Below are 27,008 nucleotides of genomic sequence, written 5' to 3'. Positions count from 1 at the left end.
GAATTGATGGGCCAATGGTCTGGAACAGGTGTGACTATAATTTCAGGAGACCTAATTACTCAGAAAACTGCTACCATTATTTTGGAAACACAACCACGGGACTTTATTGCTTCACTGGCTGTAGACTTTCCACTTACCCTGAATATCTAACTTTCATCACGCATTGGCAGTCAGCAGATTTACTCTCTCCCCGCCACTCCATCACAAAAGGAGATACACGCACACACACGCACGTGCGAGAGCAGGGGCACACTCACACACACACACACACACACACTTTTGCACATGACAGTGCTTGAGAAGACAAGCTCATAGGGCATATAGCAATGGATATTGTGCATTAAAGCTCTCTGGGCAATATCCTTCTGCAAATTCCTATGTTTATGAATAAGTTTAGTCAAATTAATAATTTCCTGAAAAGCTAAGTGAACACTAACCAAAGGAAGTGAATATTAAAGAAAAAGACTTAGAAAACTTGCCTTTTTGGCCATCACTTTGTGTCTTAATGAACAAAGAATAACTGGGCTTTTGGCTGGAAGGCCCAAAATGCAACCTGTACTTTTGTCATATTGTGTTCACTTTGTGAACTTATAAACCATGATTTATACGGTTATCCACGATTTATCCAAACTTATAAACCATGGATTTCCCTTAAGTTATTATACTGTTTAGAAAAATGTTTGCTTGAACATTTACTTCAGACTTTAAAAAACTGAGCGCTATATGTTTAGATAATGTCCCTTTGTCTTACTGTCTCTATTTCAGTTTCCTGAGTTTCTGGGACTGGTTATCCCCCAAGGAGTGATTTCTAGTAGAAGTCTGAAGGCCTGATCAAAGAAAAAAAAATCCAGTATAGCCAATGAATTAAGGACAAGAAGGTTTCCACTCAGGTACGAACACTTGATCTCATACATTCAACCACCTAAAATAAAGTGTCTGCTTAAAAAAAGATGGACTTATCACCTACCCTACAAAGAAGCTGTTTGCAATTCCCTTGGAGGTTGTGGTGTTTATCAGAGAGGGCCTTGGAGGAAAAAGAATACAATAATAATATGATGTTTTTTTCCATTTTTAGCTCATCGTAGCCAAGGACACACAGTGATCTTGGAGCCTGTGGTTTAATCCCAGGAGGTTAGGCATGTGGACCAGAAGATTAACCCTTCTGGCATTTTCCCCTAAGACAAATCATTTTCATAGATTGTCACCGCGATCTTCTCATTGGTTACGGAAACTAAGGGCCATGATGGCATCTTCCAAGTGAGAAACAGCCCCGGCAATGGTGTGAGGAAATTGGCTTGGTTCTTGTGGCGCACACCGAGTCTCAGTCTTGGCACAAAGTTAGTGCACATGGGAAGTTAGAAGGGAGGAGAAGGGGGCTTGGGAAACAGGAGATCTGTTTTTATTTACCTCTGTGCTCGTATGTCAAACTAACCATATCATTTTCATTGGCAACTAGAGATAAAAATTGAGGGCCAAGGGAATAATGAAAATGTCCCATTATATGGCAAGACAAAAGACACTAGTGACATCAAAATCAGGGCCTGTCCATCTCATTTGCAGTTATATCCTCCACGGTTAGCACAGCACTTTACCCCCTAGTTGGAAGTCAATATGACGACACACATGTTGGATGACTGATAGATGAATGAACGAAAAACCTTAATATGGTAGAAAAGGTATTTATCCTTGTTTGTCCTTGTTTGTTTACTTCTGTATTCTGAGGACCCAGCACTGTAAGTGACACATGCAATGTAAGCAATCAAATTTGTGGAAAGAACAGATGAGTCCCCATGATTCTAAGGATAATCATAAAACCAACAGAGACCCCATATTTGCCAAGGTCTATAGAGAGTAATCATGAGATGAAAGCCTGGGTCTCAGACTATTGGTATATCTGACAGAATTTATCTAGTTGTCACCATGTACATACGTATTATCTCATTACATGTAGGCATAGGACCTACATCAGACATACTATTAAATGACTTAAGTATGGATAGCAAGTCTCCTAATACGTTTCTGTGACATATTATTTGCAAAACACAAGTTTTAGACCATTTTTGTAATGACAAAGTTAAGGGCAACTTCAGAATCACTACCCTGTTTCCCTGAAAATAAGACCTAGCTGGACCATCAGCTGTAATGCGTCTTTTGGAGCAAAAACTAATATAAGACCCGGTATTACATTATATTATATTATATTATATTATATTATATTATATTATACCCAGTATTATATTATATTACATTATGTTATATTATATTATATTATATTACATTACACCCAGTCTTATATTATATTAAAATAAGACAGGGTCTTATGTTAATTTTGCTCCAAAAGATGCATTAGAGCTGATGGCCCAGCTAGGTCTTATTTTGGGGAAACACGGTAGCTGCTAAAATTGCTATATATGCTTTTCCATAGGTATGTAGTACAACATAGCATGGCAGCAGCTATTTCTCTGTAGTCTGCTGTTGCTATCTTCTGCATTCCCAAGGGGGACAAAATTCATTTTATTAAAGAGAGAAATGTAAAATTCAACATAAGCGTTCCCAGAAAACCATCACACATACACACATATACACACACACACACACATACACACACACACACACACATACACACTAGCTCTCTCTCTTTCTCTCTCTCTTTTCTATTTGAAAAATAGAAAATAGAGGTTTCAAGGTACTGGGGTTTTTTTCTAATGATGATTTTATTTTGTTTTGTTTTTTACTCTATCAAATGTTTCCAAATTTGGTGAAGTCCTCTGTATTAGAAAAAAAAATATCAAAAATCATAGGAATGAAGTTCTTAGAGAAATTTGAATTGGAATTGGAGTACATTGGCATGAAATTCGTAAGACAAAAAAAGTGTAAGGAATACTCAGAGTGGGAACTCAAAATAGTTGCACATGTTTATCTGTAAGGTCTATGACCAACTATACATATTTCCAAACCGAAATGTAACGTTATAAAATCACATTCCATGTCAGGCCATATAACAACTGGGCAATTCAATAAGTAAATTAAAATAATTCCTGTTTTCAACAATTTCTTCAATCAACACTTAGAAACATGAAAACCATATCTTTAACCCCAAGAAAGCTGATGAGTTATTAGCTAAAGCAAAGTGCTGTCCTACTGGCCTACACCTGATTATAAATAGCAGCGAGACTTGAAAATACCCCTGGACACTGAATTGACTTGCTATATATAGCTTTTCCTTTCTCTAAAGGCTTTCAGAAGAATGCCCTCCTTTGTGAAAACATGGTCTTTGTAACGTCACATGGACAATAAGGTCAGTGATTTTTAAACCTTGAAAAGATTTGAAATATTTCCCTTACTCTGGGAAACCACATCTAGGAGGCATGCAAACTGAAACCCAGTGAAATTAAATATTTTGCCCAACCGCCAATGGCAAACAAGTAGTAATGATGGCACTCACACGTCTGTCTTCTAAATCCCCTAACCTTGGCCTATGACAGATTGCAGTAACAACTTAGTTTCATTTTCCCCAACACCACAATGTTTCCTCTATGCCTCACCCCTCTTGCTTCTTTCAGAAGGATGATAACATTATCTGTAAACTTTAGCTATCACTAAATTTTTAAAATTTTGCTTTTTGCAACAGATTTTGAAATGCTATTTCTATATTAACAACGTGCAAGAGCATTTTCCTTCCTTCCTGGAACACCTTTCCCTGCATGTATGATCTTTCTCTATTGAACTATTGTATTACAATAAGCACAGAAACATATTCTAGTAGAGGAGATAGTTTTGGGGGCCAGAAGGTGGGGGCTCCAGTGGACATGAAGGGAGATGGAGCAAGAGGGAAGAGAACTGAAATTTGATTTGTTTGAAAAAAATTAATGGCACGTTTGATAACATTTCTTAATTGAAGTCCCAGGTTAACTTTTGTTGTTTACATGGCCACAGACTCGGGAGTAAACCAAGCAACATGATTTTTGTGTTCCACCATTTCATATTAATCACTAGTTTTTTTTAATAAATAAGAAAAAGACTTGCCTTTATTTTCCCTGCTTGCTTGCACTTTAATAAGTTGATACATGTGACCTCAATAGTTCTGATTAAGCCTGCCCCATAATTGTTCAGAGCACAGGGGGATTTTGCGTGTGTGTGTGTGTACACGTGTGTGCACACATGCATACTTGCATTTGCTATCAACTAGAGTGCTGCCTTTGCCACCAATGAAATAAAATTCTCAATAAAAAAGTATTATTGTCTAGACAAAAATCAGATATGACAGTGGGGCTAGCCATTTGAAAATTTAAAAGTCACCCTAGGTGATCTATGCATGCAGCAGGGTTGAAGGTGTCTCTTCAGATGAAGCACTTAGATGGACGTATAACCAAACATGACTCTAATTTCATATCTGAAACCTGTTTTATTTAGAGCTCTTTGGCAAGTGCTTGTTCTATTTGTTTTTATAGTCTTCGCTTGTGCTACAAAAATGTCCAAAGTTGGTGTGAACGAATGAAGTGTAAAAATGAAAGCCTGGAAGATAGGATAAGCATGAGGTCTTCTAATCATCACTCAAATAAGTATGGTTGACACAAACGATATAAAAATTAGATAAAAACATTAATCATTCATAGTGCTGAAATTAAAATCTTCTAATTATGTCAGTACCAAAGAAATCCTAGTTGGTACAAGGTAATGAATTCAAGAATGTTATGTGTTAAATATTTACTTAGTACCCTGCAATGTGCATATAACCCTTTTCTGAACTTTGGAGCACAAACTGGAAAACAGAAACTCTTCACGCAAGTAGTTCATACTGCAGTCAATGAAAACTGTCTATTTTGAGATCTTCCAATTTCTCAGTTCATTGGAATTTCATTATCAGATAGGTTGTTTTTTATTTGTTAAAACTATTGTTTAGCACTTTAAGTAGTTTCTTGAATGTTTCTGATACTGATAATTTCCAATACTGACAATAGAGCTGGTAGTAAAGATACTGGATATTAATAGTAAAGTGATTTTCATAGTCTACAAAATGTCATATTTTCCAGATAACTTGTCTCCTAGAAAAAAAACACTTATTTATCTTTTCATTTTATAAAAATTTGTTTTGTTTTATTAATATAGTGATTTTACATCTTTTAATCATATTTTAAGATATTTCGTGCATTCTCATTTTGAAACTGTCTATTAATATATACATTACATACTGTGTAAATTATTATTTATATATATTTATATTCCTTAATGGCTAGATTAATACTCTCTTATTTACTTAAATTTATATAATTTCTATTGCTCTTCAGCATTCCCTTTTCTCTCTAGAGCCTATCCTACTGACTTCAAAAAGTCTGAAAATCCCATTGAACGTGAATGTATGGAAAATCCTTTAACATATAGTGATGGTAGAGAAAAACAATATTAAACTTTGTGCTGAAAATCATTCCATGAATAAAGAGCTTAACAATAATTCTAACATTCAGACGTATAATAAGGATGCAAAGCATTAATTATAATACTGAGCAATGTCATGTTCAATAAAGGGAGATATTAAATATTATATGGGAAACTAGTATCTGCAAAGCAGATAAATTGGCAAAGATTATTCATATATTAAAATATGTTCAAAATAGTCATAGCAACTGTGTTTCTTTTTTGCCTGAAAAGAGGCATATTGGAGAGTGTAGGCACTATTTCAAACTGGAATAGATAGTTAGACACTATGCAGGAAGCGCTTGATTGCAGAAGAGCAGATGTTTGCATGTATGTCAATGTGTTGTGTGTTTAATTAATGCATTTTCATTCCTTCGGGAAGGAAAAGAAGGCCAAATTTACTTTAAATGTAGCATTGGGATATGCTAAACTATGTTCTTAGGCTTTGTTGCTGTTGCTGTTCCTTTAGCTAATTCACCAAAGAGTGTCATTGCTGTATCATTCATCCAAGTTAGAAATCAAGAAGAACGCCGGATTCCCATTGTAGGGTCCGCTACCTTCCTGCTCCCCATTCCGTAAGTCAGGAAGCCCTGGCTCTCCTACACCACACAGCTCCTCCAATGCACACCTATTTTCTCACTCTCTGGACATTAGGCTCCTAGGGAAGTCCACGTCTAGTTCACTGAGAGCAGGGCCATTTTTAAACCTTCCTCAGTCCTAGGTACTTGCACTTTTGGAAGCTTTACACTATATCTTATCAAATGTATTAAAAGGCACCCAAATCACGTATTCAATGTAATTTATAGGCAACTACTATATGAGAGCTGAGTAACATGGCAGTTGAGGAGATACACTAATATGAGTGTTCAAAATATTAAGCAAGTTTTTAATCTCAGTTTTGCAGATTTTTTCATTTTTTTCAGACAATTTTGTAAGTCCTTCTCAAACTCATAGCCCCCTAGTGAGTGTGTGTTTTCTGTCACAAGCTGAGCAGCTGAGACAGCGAGACCTCTGACTAGGAGAAGCATCACTTGGATGAGTAGACCACGTAGGTGGGAGGTGGAAAGCAAGTGTTTATAGAACAAATACAGGAATCAAGGAAGAGATGGTGTCAAGTCATATTAAGTGAATCAGAGGGTAATATTAAAAGCCAGGTTCTGTAGGGATGGCAATAAAATATCACCCTACAGAGTAATGTCTCAAAACAGCAGGGGAACTACTGCAATATTTATTTAAAAAGAATATTGAGGGCAAACTATTCACAAAAAACAAAATTTAGTATGTTCCATACAAATGTGGAAAATGGCAACTGATTTTGTAAGCAGTTAAATAAGCTCCCAGTTTCATGACTTAATGTTTCTAAAACCTTTGTTAGTTAATTTACATCTTAAAACTGAGATGAGAATACTTATTTGATAAAGTTGTTGAGAAATTTTAAAATTATAAATTCACATAAATGTCTTAGTGTACCTGGCCAAATATGTGCTATTTTTGTTATTATTAATAATGTAACTGGTAAACCAAAAGCTGTTTTCACACTATTATTATAGGCATTGTTAGACCTCGGAACAGACCAAAAAATAAAAATACTAATGTGCTTGATTTGACCTTTCATTGTAATTGTAAAGGTGGAAAAGTTAATAATGAGTTTTTTCCAGAAGAAATGTGTCAGTGTCCTAACATCCTTTCAAAAGCTAATATTTGTTTGATGTAGGGAAAAAATAGTCTTAGTTTAGAGATGGTATAGATTTTTAAAAAGTAATTCTTCCTCCTTGGACTCTATCTACCATGTTTCCCCCAAAAATAAGCCCTAGCCAATCAGCTCTAATGCGTCTTTTGGAGCAAAAATTAATATGAGACCCCCGGCATTATATTACATTACATTACATTACATTACATTACATTATATTATACCCGGTCTTATAGTAAGACCGGGTCTTATATTAATTTTTGCTCCAAAAGATGCATTAGAGCTGATGGTCTGGCTACATCTTACTCTTGGGGAAACACAGTACTGAACTAGAAAAGGAGGCTGTAAGACAAAGGATTTAGAAAGCACTGTATTACATAACAGAGAACAGCAACCAGCCCCAGGCTCTAGAGGCTTTTGTGATGTGGATGCGAATAACCCCAGGTCCCCATTCTGACATCAGTACCACCACAGACTGTGTAAGACATGGTCAAGTCCATTAACCTCCCTCTGAGTTAGTTCTTCTCCATCTGTAATGTGCAAGTGGTATTACTTGTCACTTGCTAACCAGTGGTACTTCTTCAGCTAATTGACTGTCTCAGCAGGGATGTTGCAAAGATTAGCTGATAAATGATTTATAAACCCTTTGAAATATTAAATAAATGATGTAAAAAAGCCCTAACAAGAGAAGGACAGAACAAATCAGTCCATGCATGAATTTGCTACTTCAGTCACATAATTTTTTTATAAAAACTTAAAAAGAGGTAGCCCTCAATCAAGTGATATAGGATGGATTACTAGGAATTCTAGAGTGCTTTCTGTCACTGTTATTTTTTTCTTCAAATCCTCTGTTATAATTAAGAATATACAAAAGAAAAACATGTATTAGAGGAAATGATTACAGTTCCCCTACTTCAGCTGATTAAAAGTCTTGCAAGACAGGAAATGAACTGAATAGAAATAAGGAAACGTGTTTTCTCTCAGCCGACTTTTACTATTAATAATGGTATAACCTTAAACAATTTTTTAAACCAATAAGGGTATTGAGTAAGGTCATTAAAAACAGATCTACCAAATACTTTTTGTAGATGGAAGAACAACATACAAAATCCTTTGCGAAGCCCTTGTGAGGGACTCAAAACCAAAGACCCAGATCTGAAGGAAATACAGAGAGAAAGCAACATGAAAATAATTCTTGCCTAGTGCCAAAATGAAACACTATAATAAAGGTATTGATTATACCTGGATAGGGGGGTGGGGGATGGCTTATAAATGGGGCTTGAAAGACGAGGAGGATTTCATCATTGAGAGAGAAGGGCATTCCAGGCAGAGAAAGCAGGCATGAGGAAACTAAAAGGAGAAACACCAGCGATACTCCCAACTGTTGGCTATGATGGAACCTGAGTGCACACAGGAGAGAGTAGGGAAGGAGGCTAGTAGAAGTTGGAGGCTTCAAATTCTAGCGGGACATGGCAAAAATTGAACTACGTTTTTGTGGGTTTCCAGGGGCCACTGAGAATTGTTGAGTACTTTATGCTTTATCAAGTCAACTCTGGTGATAGTGTAAAGCATAAGTTGGAGAAGAATAGATTTAAATGAGTGAGTAGTTAGCCCAAAACTGCAATAGTCAAGAAAGAGATGATGAAGGTAATGACCAGGAAAAAAAATAAGAATGGAAATGAAAATTAAAGTGACATTGAATGGACCGAATGCAAACAATGAAGTTTAAGAAATGACTGGATGTGAAGAATGAGTGAGATGGTGCAACTGAAGACAATTCTAAGATTTCCATCCTAGGTGCCCGAGAAGATAGTGGTGATATACACTAAAATCATGAAGAGAATGACTAGTTTTGAGGGGGAAGGTGGCGATGCAGCAAGAGATTCTATTTTGAACTTACTGAACTTGAGTTTTCGTCGGGAATCAATGGTGCAACACCAACAGGAAGTAAAAATTCTCAAGCTACAATTCAGAAAAATATCAGTTCCCAAATGTATAGATTTAATAGTCACATATACGCAGGTGGCAGTCAAGGCTATTGGGGTAAATGTGATTACCACACAGAACACAAAGAACAAAAAAGAGAATAAAGTGTCTTTAAGTGGGGAAAAGAACAAGAGAAATGTAAGAAGATTATGGAGGAACCAAGAGTACAGTATCTGTGGCAGCCAAGGAACAAAAATATTTCAAGAAGAGAGGAATGATATTGTAAAATGCTGTATGCAATTTGATACAGATGATTGTTGTGAAAAGGCTATTGAATTTTGTGATTATAAACAGTTTTTCTTCGAGCAAACAATTTTAGGAAACTGATAGATGTGTGAGTCAAATTTCAAAGGAATTAAAATAATGCAATGTAGAGGAAGGAGGAACAGTTAGTATCCACCTCTATTCCTGTAAGTTTGGGAGCAAGTAAAAAATAAAACAGGTGAGAATATTAAAGAACATACAGGGTTAAAAGATGTAATATATTTTGTAACGGGGAAAATGTAAGCCATTTTATAGGCAATCGAGAAGTAGAGAAAACAAACTCTGGAAGCACAAGGCAGAATTGAAGAACGATGATGAGAGAGAAGATAAAATCAAGAGCACCAGTCAGGAGTTAACGTGGGCACATGGATTCTTGAATCAAGAGTGGGATGACTTTGTGTGATGATACAGGAGAATTAATTTATGTAGGATGACCCTGATTTTCATAAAGTCCATAGGCAAGATTCTCTCTGAAGAGTGAGAAAGTGAAATGTAGAAGACTGAAGAAGCACAGAAAAACAAAGCAATTGCTGTTGTTAGCTGTGGTAAAGAGGTCTGCTAGAAACAAGCAAAGGGATTTATGAGTCACTTATCTAATTAGACAGCAAAGATATATCCAAAAGGAAGATAGCCTGTGTGCTTCTGGCTTCTTAATATTTATAGGCTGAGTTCTCATTATAATGTTTTGATTTGTTAAGCACTGTGGAAAGAAAGAACAGGATTTGAATCTTAGCTAAAGAAATTTCAGAGAAGACATTAAGTAATGATACAATTGACTAGGTTATTAACTTACAAAACAATATGAAAATGTGCCCATGTCAAAAAAGGGAGATTATATATATACAGATCACACACACACACACACACACACACACACACACACACACACACACTGAATGAAGGCATAAGATAGGGTCGCAATGATCACATCATTGAGAATCAGAAATAAATTGATGAGAAGGAATAGATTGAGAGGAATAATCATGAATATCAAATATTGGAACTTTCTTGAATGAGAATTTTTATTACACAGTTCAAATCAGGGAAGTCGTGAAGAACTTCCCCCAACTAAGGTAGATTGGCTATTTATGCTCTCTAATAGTATGAGTCAAAAACTGATAGTGAAAACATTAAAAAATAGCCTATTTCTTTCTCAATATTGGGCAAAATTTATTCCGGCAATGTTTTGTGATAAAAAGATCAATGCCTTGGGTTTAGAATAAAAAAGTTTTGGCTTGACCTAGTTAATACTTGTTGGCGTATCTCTGTGATACTACTCAGTACATGAGGCCACTTTTTTAAGTGTGCCTTTGATAGGACACTGTCCACACTCCTCTGAAGTGTCACACAGGTCCCTGATACACCAGATGGCACTCCAGAGCATGCCATGCCGTGACCTGGTGTAGGAACCGTAACTGCATGAACAGAGGTGACTTGTGGACATTTTTCTTGTTGCTATTAAGAGTTATGGTTCTTGATTTCCTCTTTGCTGTTATTCACTCTGAAGTGTGACTAGAAAATAGACCAATTCAAGAGGAAAGGGAGCTGAAGCAGCATCCATTTCTGGAACCTTGTCCTGAGCTCATAAGACTTAGTTCGAAGCCCTCTGGTTTGTGAGATTAAGCAGATTTTTTGGAATAAGGTACCAGGTTGTGTTTAAGATTGTCATATCCGTATACGGGAAAAGAAAAGAGGGGAAGAAAAGGATAATATTTAGCACGGGAACAGATCAGTTGATACTTCCATAGTATTTTAGGCATTAAATATTTGCTTAGTTAAACTCTTTACACAAGGATTTCCTTCTGTAATATATAGTGTTCCTTGGATAGATTTCTTTTCACTACGTCATTCTCAAAATTTGGTCCCCGGATTCCTGCATGTTCCCGCAAAGCATTTCAGTCAGTCCCTGAAACACTTTCAATAAGTTCACAAGTTTAAAATAATTTTCACAATGACACTCAAGTTATCTGCCCTTTTCTCTTGTCTGACAATTGCACTACAGTGCAAAAGCATGGTGGGTGGGGGTGGGGGGTGGGAAATGCTGACACCTCAGCGCTAATCAGGTCACTGACACCAAACTCTACTAGTAACCCTGACCAGCACAGATTCACAGAATTTCTTAAATGCAAGATTTACCTAAGAATGAACTTGATGAAGCAGTAAAAAAAATAAGACCTTTGTCAAATCTCGACCTTAAGTACAGGTCTTTTTAAAATTCTGTGTGATGAGATGGGAAGTCGCATAAGGCACTTCTGTCACCTACCAAAGTGCACAGTTGTCTCAAGGAAAGCACTTGTGTGACTGCTTTGGATTGAGAACAGAACTAGCCACTTTTTTCGTGAATCACCATTTTGACTTGAAAGAACAACTGACAGGCAAACTGGATTTTCAAACTTGGATATTTGGCAGAGATCTTCTTGAAAAGGAACAAAGTGAGCTTGTCACTTCAAGGGAAGCAAACCCAACTGTATCTGGTGCCAACATCTGAGCTTTCAAACAAAAATCACAATTTTGGAAAACTTTTATCCGCCCCTGTGAACTTGTCAATTTCCCAATTCATAAAGGCTTTTCTGGTGAAATAGGTGGCTGTAGTAACAAATGTAATATTGTTTAATGAAATATGATAGAATTTGGAAATTTTGTATAATCCAATAAACGAATATTTACCAAATGACCAATGCTTGATGTTAATCAATATATATGTATCGGTAAAAGATCCATTTACATTGTAAGGTATACAATAGATATTAATAAAATAAGAGTATGAAAAGCATATTAATGTGGTTTTAGACTCCACACTGCAAAATTTTAAAAAATTCACAATGATCCCAAAAGGCTATTAAAATCCTCCTCACTTTTCCAAATTAAAAAAAAAAAAAAAATCTGTGTGAGGCCAGATTTTCTTCATATACCTCAGCTAAAACAACATATTGAGACAGATTGATTGTAGAAGCAGATATGAGAAACCAGATGTCTTTTATTAAGCCAGCCATTTGCAAAATTAAGCCAGAGAATTGCAAAATGTAAAACAGCACCATTCTTGTCATTTTTTTCTTTGCTTTGGAAAATACATTTCATTTCATTAAAAATATTTATGGAAACATATAATGCTTAATTATTTATATTTTTAAGTAAGTAATAAACATTTAATTGTTTTCAGTTTAAATTTATCATATGGTAAATATTGCCAAATATAACCATAGAAACAAAAGCTCATTGGAGTTGTCGGTAATTTTTGATAATGTAATGAAAATCTGAGACCAAAACACTTCAGAAACACTAATGGAGACCAACCACTAAGCACAGACAGTCATTTACTCAAGGGCTTTTAACACTTCACATGATTTAATAAAGTAAAAGTTGAGAAGTTATACAATTGCGCTTATAGTGATGGGACAGGAAGAATTTTCCTTCTCTTTTAAACTTAAAATAAATCCTATCGTTTATATTAGAGAGGAAGAAGTCTTCAGTGCCTGCTGATGGCATTCTCTCCATTCTTTCTTCCAAGTCTGTGAGTCTCATTTCATGTGTCCCCATTTACAGGAGTAAAATTAGCATGTTATCCAGTCACCATTTGGCTCATGACTCAATGTCACTATAAAAATCGTTTTAGCAGCTTCATAGGCCCTATTTCTAGGATACATCTATGTGGAACACTTCAATTTGTTTCATGTAGGAGACGTAAGTACACACTTTTCCTAGCCTTGGGCAATCTACCTAAATCTAAATTCTACTAGAGGAAAGTCTTCGGGTTTATTTTCTCAAATAATTTCTGTATATGATATTTAAAAAGATAGAGGGCAAAAAGAAGGAAAAGATCAACACAGATCATGAATCTCAGTTTAGAAAACCATTATACAAATGAAGAATTTTTAGAATACCAGTACATCGCTTCTTTCGTTAAAGAATGAGAAAGTGAGGCTTTTTTTAAGAAGAAGGAAGACAAAAAGCAAGCTTTTTTCTTAGTCATGAATTTGGATTGGATTTTTAGATATCAATATTTAGAGATTTATGCTTTAATCTACCTTGAAATAATACAGTATTTAAATAATAAAATGTCATTTTTGCTCTCTAGTTGGACTGAATAATAGCACAACTGGTTCTTTTGTATGACTGGGTACAAAAAAATGTAACACCATACTATCTTCTTTATATTCAATAATACCATTTGTCATGTCTAGAAAATTCTAATTATATAGCAACATAAGCAGGGAAAACTCGAGTGAAGAATCAAAGCCCACTTTTGGTCAATATTCCAGGTTTTATTCTGATTATTTTTATATGGCCAGAATCTGTGTTAATTGCTACTTTATTAACCCTCAACCAGCTGCTGACATTTATTAGAATTTTTTTTTTTTTTACTTTTGTCATTTTGAGGTGAATATCTGTCAGAAATAATCACTTGGCAACAGTTTCCCTAGAATTTCTGAGCAAAACTTCAAGTCGTTTTATAGTGGCATTTTTGGTGTGAAAGATATTTCCAGTCTCTGGTCGTCATAGCATTCAATTGAAGAGCTGTGTCTGCATGTTTAATGGAAAGAAAAAATAACATAGCTGCCATGTGTGTAAAATAACTATTTTTGAGCATCTAATGGGAATTCAGTAAAAGAACTATAATCATGGAGAGAGAGAAAAAATATAGAGCTCACAGCAACTATATATTGTTTAAAAATATAATTGGATTCTTCCTTCATTCACCTATTGGTATATGTACCATTTGTCAGTTATTGTTCTTTTTTACTGAAAAATAAGTCTATTGCCTGGAGAAAGAAAATTTAATAAAAACGAAATAGTACTTCTAGAATAGTAACTATTATAATAATTATTATAATGGCTACTACCATGTTTCCTCGAAAATAAGACCTAGCCAGATAATCAGCTCTAATGCCTCTTTTGGAGCAAAAATTAATATAAGACTCAGTATTATATTATATTATTTATATTATGTTATACCCAGTCTTATATTAAAATAAGACCAGGTCTTACATTAATTTTTGCTCCAAAAGAGGCATTAGAGCTGATTGTCCGGCTCGGTCTTATCTTCCGGTAAACACAGTATAATTGAATGCCCAATATTTAGTTTCTATCTTACCTTTAAGGTTTAAAATTGGATGCACATCAATCTAGCAAATATATTTCATAAACACTTAAGGGGAAACATTTACAGGAATTAGCTCTTCTCACAATCATCATTATCTTTCACTCAATTCAATTAAAGCTATAGGCACACATTTTAAAGGAGGACACAATACACATTTCCACCCTTCATAACCCTGTTTCTTCTTTCCTGTGCTCATTACTTAGGAATACACTAAGTGAAAATTCAAATTAAATTGTTGGCTCCCATCTTATAAGTGGAATTAACAACCAGGATTTTTTTTAATATTCTCAGATATGCATATCATAACAGAGTATACCTTCTTTAAATTCACATATCCTCATGGAAAATGTCACCACTTTTTTCTGTATCTTCTTGATATTTCAAATCTCCTTAAAACTGTTATCAGAAAAGTAGATTAGATGTAAATCCCCAGTGCATATGCAATATTATAGTCTACGTTAAAAAAATGATAATGGCAAGAAACAAGGACCTTTATTGCAAAATATCATGTTTTTATGTAAAACTCACAGACCTGGGTGTAAGTCGTAGTTATGTGTATTATTTAGCAGTCACTGAACATCTCAGAGACTTACTGTCTTTATCTGAAAATGAGGACCTTTTCGCCTACTTTGTAGTATTGCTATCAGATGAGACATATCAGTTGTGCTTTTTTTAAACCCTATGTTTTGAAAAGCCATAAAGAGACTTAGTGAAAGACAATCAGTGATTGTGAGAAAAGCTCGTTCCTGTTAATTCCACCTCCCCTAAACTTTTATGAGATGTATACCAGGGGTGCCAAAAATGCACATGTGCACATGTATACAAATGGACACTTTGGTCATTGTTGCTCAAGCGGTAGTTTGCCGCAATCAGAAGGGTCTGGACGCTGATGGTAACCACTTTGAGCACCTCTTGCAACTGCAGAAGTCAAACGGGACTTGTATTCATCTTTTGTTATCGGTATATATTGAGTATTACAATTTTTAATACAGTTTTCCTTTTTTAAAATATGCATACATTTTTTTGGCACCCTCTGTATTTGCTAGGTTGATGGGCATATCCAATTCTAAATCTTTATAGTAGGTGAGAAACTAAATGCTCTGTTGGTTACTGGTGGTGAAGTAGAAAATGAAAATACCTTTATAACTAACAGCATTGAATTACCCCAAGGTCAAAAACTTTATTCAAAATCCTAACTTATTCACAGACAGGCAACTTAGTAAAGCAGAAAGAGTGAGCTGGGATTTTGTAGACCTTCATTCTAGACACTTAATTAATTTTGTGAAGATGGGCAGATCACTTGACCTACCTAGTGCTCAGATTCTTCACCTATAAAAACTAATGGAGTTTTAGGATTTGGTAATTTAGTATCATTAGGGAAGAGGGAAGTTCTCAGAGGCTACCGATGAGAAGTGATTAATATATTTCTTCCACATTGTTCAGTTCTATTCATCATACTTTTGCTTAGCACTGACTATGTGCAAAGGATTTTGCTAGGAATTGTATGTAATTAAAACATTAACAAAATGCAGGTCCTGTCTTGTAAGAGCTTGTGATCTATCTAGAAGGAGAAGTCACCATAATGTTAGTTAGAATGTAAGAGTCCTGTACAGGCACAAACCAAGGCCCGTGGGAGTGCTAGCTGATGAGATAGGGAAAAGAACACAAAGAGAAGATGATATTTGGCTGGATTTTGAAGGCTGAATCCACTTCAACCAGCAAGTTCGTTAGGAGAAGGTATTCCTAGTGGAATAACAGACTTGAACAAATGCACCAGCAGCTCTGGGAAATATTGTGCATTGTTCTCATACTTAAGTATGAGAGTGGGTGGTTGAAATTAAAGCAGCAAAAGTGGGTTCTTTCCAGATTGCAGAATAACTCAGCAATAATCCTGGTGAGAGTTGTTCCTATGTTTTACAAGAAACAAATATGAGTGACATCAAATAAAAACCAACATGACCTGGGCAAGTGATTTGACATGGATATCGAGCGGGAGAAATGAGTAAAACTAGGCTCCAACACAGTGTGTCAATGAGGCCACTTTCTCTATTTGTGTGTCTTGTTGTTGCTTTGTTTGATTTTATTGAATTTGAAAGGCTTGTGCAAAACCAAGTGGGAATACCTATTCAGCAGCAGTTGCGCTTGTGCGGGAGGAGCTTGGGAGAACAGTCTGAAGAGCGGATGCACACTTTTGCGCTCTCCATATAAAGTATTAGATGTCACGGGATTAGAAGAGTTATTCAAGTCAGAAAGTAAAGAAAGTCAAGAATTGGTCCTAAGTCCCTATAAAATGTGACCTGACTTCAACAGATGACCCTAGGAATAGAAATCTGTAAAGAATGCAAAGGTCAAGTAGGATGGAACCAGGATAGCAAAGTATCATGGAGACTAAGAAAGCGACAGCTGTTTGTTATTTTGTTTTTATCAGCACCTACCTACCATGTGCCAAACATTGTGTTAGGCTCTTTAGATACATAATCCAAAGAAATTCTCATAGCTGCCTTGAGAACTAAAAATATTTATCACAATCGATAGATGAAGACCTGAGTACAGAGCAATTAGACATAGCATAACAAGGAAAAGTCTAGATTTGAATACAGATAGATCTGATTCCTATAATAATAAACTCTCCTCTACAACTTGCTATATGTGCGGGGAGAGTTTCAAGGAGCCTGTACCTGGCAGTGTCATGCACTGTACAGAACTCAAATAGGATGGGCACTCACGTAAAAACTTTAACATTAAGCTGTTACTTAATATTAACACAGGTCATTGCGAAGATCTATAAGAAAGAAGTCTCCATGAAATATACTATATAAAAGCCAATAAAATAAAAATTCTGAAGATTTGTTCAAAGAAAGTGAAAATAAAAAGAGCTGAACCCTTCTGAGAAGTTTAGTGAAGGAAAGAGATTATTCGGAGCAAAGATGAATGAAAGTTCATTTGTTTGAGGAAAGGGTATTGTTTGAATGGTTAGTGGTTAGTTCCTTTTTTTTTTTTTTTTTTAAGTAGAAGAGTTGAACATGCTGAGAAACCTGAGGGAGAAATCCAGAGGAGAAAGGAGACTCAAATTTATGAAGAACAAAAAAAAGATGGAGCAAGGTCCTATAGGAGATGACAGGAAACAGAATCAAGTACATGTCTAAAAAAGAAAGAATAGTGATTTACAGAGAATTGTGTTGGACAGAGGAAGAGATTTAAGAGAACTTGCAGCAGATGTCCTATATCTTCTCAGAAAAAGAAGATGCAGTTATCTCTTAGGGCAGGTAGTGTCTGGTTGTGTAAACTGGAGAGGAATCCTTTGGAATCCTTCCCACAGAGAAAAGCTTAAGGAAGAGTCAACTAGAGGTGAACAAAAGAATTTCCCAACAACTCACAGTGTATGCTAATAATAGTGTCAAAAATTTCTAGTGGAGCCAATTGGCACAATTTTGTGACTTTTTCTGGTAACACTTGGCCTCCTAGTAATGAGATCAGAGAAAGTGTGTGGTGCTGTTTTCCCAGGTGAGGCTTAGAAAGGTCAAGGGGACAGCAGATCAAAGGGACTTCTTGATTCTCATTAGAAGCTACACGAAGTGGTGGGCAATTGAGCCAGACAGGAGCTAGAGAAAGTAAAATAAAAAGGGTTAAAAGAATTAAAGATATGACCAATGTGAAGACCAGATTCTTTAAGAGTAAGATGAAAAGAAAAAGAATAGGTGATTATGGCCACAGAAGGGAATTTCCAAGTTCAAGATTTTCGAACTGAGATCGTTTCAAACGATCATTGTCTTTCCCTCTTCTTGTGAAATACCACTAATGATCATGTCATCCAGCTGTCCCACTTATTAGAACACGGAAGACCAGGAAGTCAAGTGCTTTTCCTAAGTCACTCCGTGACCCAGTGGCAGAGACAGCACTAAACCCAGAATCTTCTTAGGAGTCCTTTGAAATTTTAAATGGAATGATAGCAACCATTACGTCATAGTTTCATAAAAAAAGAATGGTAGGTAGAGTTGAGTAAATGGAAACCAATGTTATCTATGATACAGTCACAGTAAAGCACGCAGTATACATATATTTCCTGTTTCAAAATGTTGTGTTATGCTATTCCTCCCTCTTTCCTGTTTCAGCTTCCTCTTAAAGAAGAGAGAATATAAAAAGTTTCTCCAGATTGAATTAACAGCTCCCTGGCCAATTGGCAAGGAAACTAAGCCTAAAGGAATGTGCTATGGGATGCCATTCTAAAGTACACTGTACATGACATCAATTATCTCAGAGTACCAGTGTGCATTTCCATAATGATGTACGGGTTCCGCCATTTTAGTTTCCTCCACATTTCTTATATTTTAAAGAGTCCTTTCTCTTGACTATTCACATGAATTTTTAATCTTAAACTATATGTACAATGTAATTGGAATGTTTAGGAAGAGGGGGGAAATTGTGTCCTTTAAAAGTTCTGTTTAAATAAATCAACGCAACAATCATTCATTATTTCTATCTTAGTGTGCTTTCCTCCTTTGACCTTCAGTAAAGGATGTAAATTTAAACCGAGAAAAAGAAATTAAAGGTTTTCATGTGGTGTTCTTTGGTTGATCTTCACATCTCATATTTTACCTCAAAAATAGTTTTCTTCATTATGTCTTTCATGAAGTATGTGTATCACCAAGTGAGCTTGGAAAAACTCACTTTCAGTGACTCCTTGGTAAATCTGAAATTTTATTTCTAAGAGTCAGTCAAGAAAGATTGTTATTCCTCTCAAGCTATGGCTTCTGAAGGAGGCCACAAAGGGAGCTGTCCTCCTGGACTGGGAGCAGTATTTGATGCTGGCATCCTTTAGAGTTGCAGGTGAATGGTGATAATAAAAAGCAAACTGCATTTTGGTCAATTTTATTATTGTTCTCTGACTTCCAGCAGACGGTACATTTGCTTACTCCTTACCGCTGGGATGGACCACATCCACTACACACACACACACACACACACACGCACGCACACCTCGATATGCTACTGATCTCAAGGTCTCCCGTCTGGAGTTGAAGAATGGCTAAAATGGTAGTAGAGAAGGAGAATTGTATGACCCAAACCAGGTGTCCACAGACTATGGCATGTAGGCCAAATTGGGCCCTATGCCTATTTTTGTAAATACAGTTTGTTTATTGTGTTTTGTTTACTCTATTGACTGCTTTTGCACTATAAGCACGGAGCTGAGTAGTTGGGATAGAGACCATGTGTCCCTCAAAGCCTAAAATATTTACCATTAGGCCCTTTACAGAAAAGGTTTCCTGACCCTTGATCAAGAATCAAAGAATTGCTTGCTTTGTAGACATGTGAGCAACACAGTTACTTCACATTCATATTGTTTGGCCAGTAATTTAGCAAGCATCTTTGTTAAATGTTTAACATTGACCAACATTACATTAACCTATTAATTTTTCTCTGTTTTTTAGTCCCTGCTATGTGGATATTTGTTAGCAATGACTGATGTGGAAACTACATATGCAGATTTTATTGCTTCAGGAAGAACAGGTAGACGAAATGCAATACATGACATCCTGGTTTCCTCTGCAAGTGGCAACAGCAATGAATTAGCCTTGAAATTGGCAGGTCTTGATATCAACAAGACAGGTGAGTTGACACCCATCTCTCTATGAACATGGAATGATTTGCAGCCTGAGCCAAAGTAGGACCACGGCATGAAAAACCACCTTTGAAAGCAACTGAATAGAGTTATAAACATTGTCGAAGGCAAGAGAAAAGTCAGGGACTAATCTCTGAGTCAATCAGCCCCACTCCGTGTGCGATGACCTCATTTTACAGGGTTTCCCACTCAAATGCTGTACAATACTGACAAACGTACAATGACAAACAAAACATCGGTAGCTGAGATGGAGAGGGGCTTCCTTTATCATCCCTGAGTGTTTCAGCTTCTTTTTAGTTTATACTCAACAATTTTCCTGTCCCCTGTTTATCCTGACCTGTTAACAACCATCTATTTAGCCACGGCTCCGTGTTTGTAGCATTAGGCTAAGCCCTGAGAAGTGTTCCCACAAAGTTTCTAAAAGTGTCACCTAGAAAATCCCAAGCCCCCTGGGAGTCAAATCCCTCATCTTGTATTTATGTGGTCACTTTCGTCTTTAAATATTCGACTCTCTTGAATCTTCCCTCAACTGACTCCAGGACTTTGGTGACCGAGAGCTTCTCCTGTTTATCACGTTCTTGTTGCATGTACACATCTCAGATTCAATCCACCTGCACTACTTGGGAGCCTATTCAATGCTATAATAATGAAAGTAGTGTGTGAAAATGCTATATAATGCCTGGTCATAGCCTCGGGACCCTGTTAGAACAGATTTTTTTTTTTTTTTAATGTAGAAGAGCTACTTTAATTTCCCTAAGGCATGGTGTGTATGGTGATATGTTTTGTGTGTACTTGTTAAGAGTACAGGAGAAATTGCTTTTCAACATTCCCATCTAACGAATGGACCAGCCCACTTACCTCTCGCCATTTGAATTATGGCAACAAACTCTTAGCAAACGTTGTTGTAATTTACATTATTGAAACACCTCCTAATATTTTGTCCACTCACCCATATTGGTTGCTTAATAATGAACTAATATATGCAAATATATGTATCTTTGAATCGAGGATTGCCTACAGCTTATATTCAGCTAAAAGGACAGAATATTGAGAGAAAGTATTGTTTAATTTCAGTGTGTGCTGTGTCACTAGCTGAGATCACTGCAGAGAGTACAGTTATGAGGGCAGTTTTATTAGAGTCCTGCATTTCTTCTCGAAGGGCAGACCAGAGGCCATCATTACTGTATAATAAGGGGCTGGCCAGCTGGCATAATGCCCTTTCATCTTCTACTGTTGCTTTTAATTTAAACTAATAAAACCTCTGAGAAATCATCAAGGTTATCATCAAGTGCTATAATGTAAAATGCAATTTTAAAAAAGTTATTAAAGACAGAAGTAAAAAGGTAAACTTGCTCCCCACTTCTGATTTCAGCCTAAAGACACTTGTGATTTCTGCTACCCGTGAAACTATATGATATCACCTGGCCATGAGATACCCTAGTTATTTACCGAAGCATAGATGATAACTAACCTCTGTGAAAATTCTGTTATTATTTTGTTGTTAAGTCATGCTATCCAAATTCACAGAACCAAAATGAGGCAGCCCTTGAAACAATTGAGCTGTTTTCTTGATGGGTAATTCATTACCAAGAAAATACACTTGTCTCTATGAGAATTTTAGACTTTGGGAATATTTCTTAAATTTCCAATGTGATATATGGATAGTGGGTAAATATCAATAATAGTTTTTATCCCTTTTTCATTGTTTCTTACAGAAGGTGAAGAAGATGCACAGCGAAATAAGACAGAACAAAGTGGGGAAGCTCAGGGGGAAGCAGCAAAATCTGAAAGCTAACACCCCCCTTTGATCTTCATCCACACCTGACCATGTCTCCAATCTCCAGGCCTGGCTGGGATGCATTTGTGCCCAAGAGGGAAAAGGGGAAACAGAAAATGGCTGTGCTGCATTGCAGGATCCTGCTCACCGTCCTGTTGAAAATGGGGGCAGAGGCTGTGGCTGCAGACAGACTTTTCTCTACCTCTGTCATTAGCAATGGCTGAAATCATGTGGCTTGTGTTTGGGTGTCATTTTTGTACGGATCCTTTCACTTGACCACGTGATGAAATGCTTGTAGAGAGTAGCACCGATCTGGATGATGATTCTTCCTGTAGCATCTGGCCCCTCACAATGTCAGAGGATTTCATTGTGTCTCATTGCAAAGGGTTGGTGGAACCCCAGAGTTTCAGTAGCTCTGGCCCAGGTATTCACCCAGTAAGAGAACCATCCAGAAAGCACTGTTTTCAGCGTTACGTACCCGTGTGCTCCTGCTGTGTTATTCACACTGTTTTGTATCGTACAATATAGATGCTCGGCACTGCCCCCCTTCTTTGATTGCTCATGAAAAACAAAAATAATGTACGTTACTGTGAATTTTTATACCACTCATTTTTAAAAGGGCTGCCTTCTTTTCTTCTCCATTGTGTGGTGGTGTACGCAGGATAGATCACAGGTTTTTTTGTGTGTTTTTTTTAAACTTAATCTTTCCCCTTGACTCACTGCTGATGAATTGACTAAAGTCTAACAGATTCCTCAAGTCCCCTTTGCTTTTATGCTACAGGTATTTGAAAAATATCCATTAATGTGAATATTACCTGAATTCAGTTTGGTGTCTGCACAGACCCCAATTCGATCCGCAAATTTTATTTTATTGCCCAGTGGAGAACTTTGAGGATTTTAGAGAATTTAGGAAGGTGGGAAAGAGAAGCCAAGATGATAATACTAACAACCGCAAATGTTTTCTTGTTATGGAATCAAATTTCCCACACTGCTGTATGCTATTGTTTAAATTTTGAGCACAGCTTCTCTCCAGGGAGCTGCAAAAGGTGGAGAAAAGGATCTCCTTGCAATCATGTGGACACCAATCACAAAAGTAAAGCCCTCGTGTTGTGTTTTTCATGTCTTTTTTCAGCCCTATCAGATCCAAATGTTATTATGCACTTTTTAATGTTTGTAAACTTTTACTAATAATCAGTGTGAATTGCATTCTGATATAATCATCACCATTAGAAGCTAACAGAATCCTCATTAATACTCATTAATACTGTTGATGGCCTCAGCTGTTTTGACATTCTGGTTCTTACATGGAAAGTTTCTGTGAGCTGTGTAATCCCTCTGGACAGTATTATGAACTCATGTATCAGTGGTAATAAACAAGGAACCAGTAATATGCCAATGGCTCATGAATTACTGGACAAATAGCAGACAACAGGAAGACCTTTTACAATAAAGAGCCCACTTAACTGTCCTCCAGATCTTAGATACAGTCCTGTGTGAAGTAGCATAAGCAGATTTCACCAGGTAACCTATCTGCACATAAACAACTCAGCCCTCCTTCATATTTGCATCACGATGAAGGTACATCTGCCCTCATCTGCCTTTATGGTACTTTTCAAAAGAGAGAGATGAGGGCATGGGTATCATTTGGTCCTCAATCCTACCTTACTAGAAAACGTGTTAATAGGATGACACGTTTCTCTCAGAAAACAGAAAGAGGAAAAATTAAGTTTTAGAGTACTTCCTTCTATCGAACCCATTAGGGCCCAAAATATCCAGTTAAAATTCAAACGACTCTACCGATTAACAGACTTACAAGTGGGGAAAAAAAGGTTCCTAAGGTTATTTTAGACAATCTCTGCTAGTCCATTTAAAACATTCAACCCCAAAAAATCATTTTTTTCAATATCCTCACTTACTACCCTCATAGCTTCCGTAGGAATCTAGGTTAAGCTCTCCTCATCCTAAAAGTTGTGGAATTCCAATCTGATTTTATGTGGTTTTGTAAAGTTTAGGACTAGTGCTGAGTATATGTGGCGGGTTTATATTCCTACGTGCTGTAATATGATTAATGCATGTGCTGTCTGTGAATATATAATACCGCTAAATTGTGAAGTCATATGGAGCTTTTGAATTATTTTGACCTCTTACTGCTACTTTGTTTGCTATGTTCTAACCCAGAGGCATTCCCAAGCTGAAAGATAAAACTCTTCTTTCCAAAACATCTACTTTACAAATGTTGCTCAGCGGAAGTTCACAGTATCTTCCAAATTTTATTGTAATGTCTTTTACTTGCAAGTCAATAATATACAGGGAGTTGAATTTTTAAGGAGAGAAGGAAAGGGTCGTGAACTAAGGCAGTGGTTTTATGATACACATTGAATGCCTATTAAATAAGCGGCCTTATGCTCATCGCTTCCCAGCACATACAGACGGTGCCAAAAAGAAAAAAATGTATACACATTTTAAGAAAGGAAAAAAAACTATTAAAATTGTAATACTCAGTATATACCGATAACAAAAGATGAATACAAGTCACGTTTGACTTCTGCAATGACAAGAGGTGCTCAAAGTGGTTCCCATCAGCGTCCAGACACTTCTGATGATGACGAACTACTGCTTGAGCAACGTTGGCCAAAGTGTCCACGTGTATACATTTTTTTGGCACCCGTGGTTTTCTCCCATTTAATCCTCAAATAATTCAATATAAAGAGGTAATGTTATCCTATTTCACAGATTAGGACATTAAGGCTCAATGAGGCATAATGTTTCTGAGCTTAAAAAGCTATTAAAGGATGAAATTAAGATTGGAACCTATCTTTGTCTCCAAGGAGCTTTCTACTGCACATGCCATAAAACTGAAGCCAATTACAGAGCATGGGTATCTGAAGAGAATATTTAGAGATGGGCTAGTTCAGCCTCCATATTTCAAAGAAAACTGACTCCCTGAAAGGGGAATTGTTTTTCTCAAGGTTACCTGTATGAGTAATGACATGGATGTGTCTAGATCATAGAAAGTGCTCTAAAAGAACGAACGAAAGAAAGAAAGAAAGAAAGAAAGAAAGAAAGAAAGAAAGAAAGAAAGAAAGAAAGAAAGAAAGAAAGAAAGAAGAAAGAAAGAAAGAAAGAAAGAAAGAAAGAAAGAAAGAAAGAAAGAAAGAAAGAAAGAAATTAGAATGTATTTTCTGAGTTATACTTCCCAGAATATGCTTTTCTGGCATATAGTCTAACTTTAGCATGGTTCAGATGTTTATGTCCCATGCTACCCATTTTATTTAACTAGAGATAGGACAATTTCAGTTTTTTGACTCATTTGCTACAAGTGTGAACTTATCAAATTTACCTTTATTCAATTGTAAGCATCCTATGCTAACATATTATCATAAATTCATAGAAATGTGTTTTTTTCCAATTGATAACAGGCAGCCTTCAATTTTTAGGCAACACGCCCAGAGCTGCGCACTGTAAATACCGCACAATTGAGTCTTACCCAGACCCAGTGGAAAGGCACCATTTTAGAAGATGAATGGTATGGCTAGTTCTCTTCAGAGAGGCAATGATGGGTAAAGAAATGTAACTGTCTGTAGGCAGCAAAGCTTCTGAGTGAAGCCTACAGTAATGGGGAGAAAATATATAGTCATCAAGAGAAAACAGGAAGGATCTATGATTTATGATGTCTTCATAGGCCCTAAATTGTTCCCTAATTAAGAGTGGCAGCCTCTGAAGTCATTTGTGAGCTTGTATGACTTTTGTATTTAGCAATCTTGCATGCTCACATAATTGATATTAAAAGTAATACATTTTTCTGAAATGTACACAGTCTATTAAGAGTATTTATTGAATGCACATGATGTACTTGGTGCTCGAGAAAGTGCTGTGGGTGATAAAGGAGAAATCTGAAGCCTCAGCCATTCTATCGTGGTCACACCCAGCATGCCAGCCTCACCTCTTCCCGGCTTTCACTGCAATTGTTTTCACCGCCCTGCCACTCTGGGAGCGCACTTCCTGGACTTTATCACCGACCAGAGCCTACGCCGAAATCGTTAAGCCCCAGTATCACTCCTGTGGCTCTTACCTGCTCTCCCGCAAGACAATGATTTAATAATATCAGAGGAAAGACAGGTGTTTGTCAGAATCTCCGAAAGTCTTTCCAACACTCCCTCTTTACCCTCGCACAGCTACATTCACACACAAACGCTCTTCTCCTTGAAAGCACTCCTACGCAACTTCGATTTCTCATTTTCCTCCCATGCTCACCCCCAACAACTTGAGAACCAGGGATCTAGAAGGGCAAGATTCCCAGATGAACCTGCCCCCTTCACTCCACCAACAAGCTTTACAATGAGTCGAAACAAAATGGAGAGCTCACCAACACGCAGTGTTTTACTATATTAAGGAGAACATCTTGGGGTGAAGGAGCAAAGAAAGTTTAGCTTCTTTTATCTTGGTGTTGCTCTCCTTCCATCATGTTATTTTCATCACATACAGGCAGTAAGGACCAAGCAGAGAACAAGATGGAAGTAAGCATCATACAGCACTCAGCCTGAGTCCAGGGAAGGTCTTAATCCAAAGGGGCAAAAGAGGATTGTAGACCTTACGGGAGTAACAGGATAAGACATAACACAGGGATGCGGGAGAAAATGCTAACCAGTGTAACCCGTAAGCACTGTCTCAAGTGTTCTCCTCCATGGGTATTTTTTGCATCTGCCGAGTCCAGGATGAGGGGATTTGGGATGCTGGCCACGTCTCCTTAAGTCAAAATCAAAACTATCTGATTATAACCCAGCAACTTTCTAATCTGTACCACATCTACTTTCTGATTCTACCAAGATGGATCTTTCCTCAGCAAGCCTTCTTCCCATCCGGAATCCATTGTTAATCTGTCTCCTCGTAGCTCGCAATTTCCGTAATTTCTTCTCTTTCTGCCATCTCTGCCCAATGAAAATCAATCAAACTCTCTTCCTTCTGGCTGCCTTTTGGGTGGCTGTTTACAACAAGGCTCATTCATTGTTTGAAACCTCAGTTTAGACGTAAGTGCTACACGGTTCTCTTTTTTCACCTCCCGGGGGACATTTCCTGTCTAGGATATATTCCTTCATGGGAGGCTTCCAAACCATTTTCTTCCTGACCTTAACAGGGGGTCTGTTAATTATCCTTT

General features: G+C 36.8%; 1 protein-coding gene across 4 annotated transcripts in view; it reads left to right on the top strand.

The window, feature by feature from the left end:
* The window catches only part of PKIA (cAMP-dependent protein kinase inhibitor alpha), a 62,994-nt gene extending 38,605 nt beyond the window's left edge, over positions 1-24,389 (top strand). The window contains exons 2-5 of one of the 4 annotated variants that reach the window (XM_033126518.1): positions 766-890; positions 3,236-3,298; positions 19,886-20,063; positions 21,792-24,389. In XM_033126518.1, the coding sequence (XP_032982409.1) occupies positions 3,287-3,298; positions 19,886-20,063; positions 21,792-21,871 (270 nt within the window). In that variant the 5' untranslated portion in view covers positions 766-890; positions 3,236-3,286 and the 3' untranslated portion in view covers positions 21,872-24,389. Of the gene's footprint in view, positions 1-765; positions 891-3,235; positions 3,299-12,969; positions 13,037-19,885; positions 20,064-21,791 lie in introns of those variants that run through there. The other 3 variants (XM_033126519.1, XM_033126521.1, XM_033126520.1) reach the window with 3 other exon arrangements.
* Positions 24,390-27,008: the final 2,619 nt, after the last annotated feature.

This window comes from Rhinolophus ferrumequinum, chromosome 14, assembly GCF_004115265.2.
Source record: "Rhinolophus ferrumequinum isolate MPI-CBG mRhiFer1 chromosome 14, mRhiFer1_v1.p, whole genome shotgun sequence".
Taxonomy (NCBI): Eukaryota; Metazoa; Chordata; class Mammalia; order Chiroptera; family Rhinolophidae; genus Rhinolophus; species Rhinolophus ferrumequinum.
The sequence above is the reverse complement of the archived record's forward strand: the minus strand, read 5'-3'. Positions and strand labels throughout refer to the sequence as shown.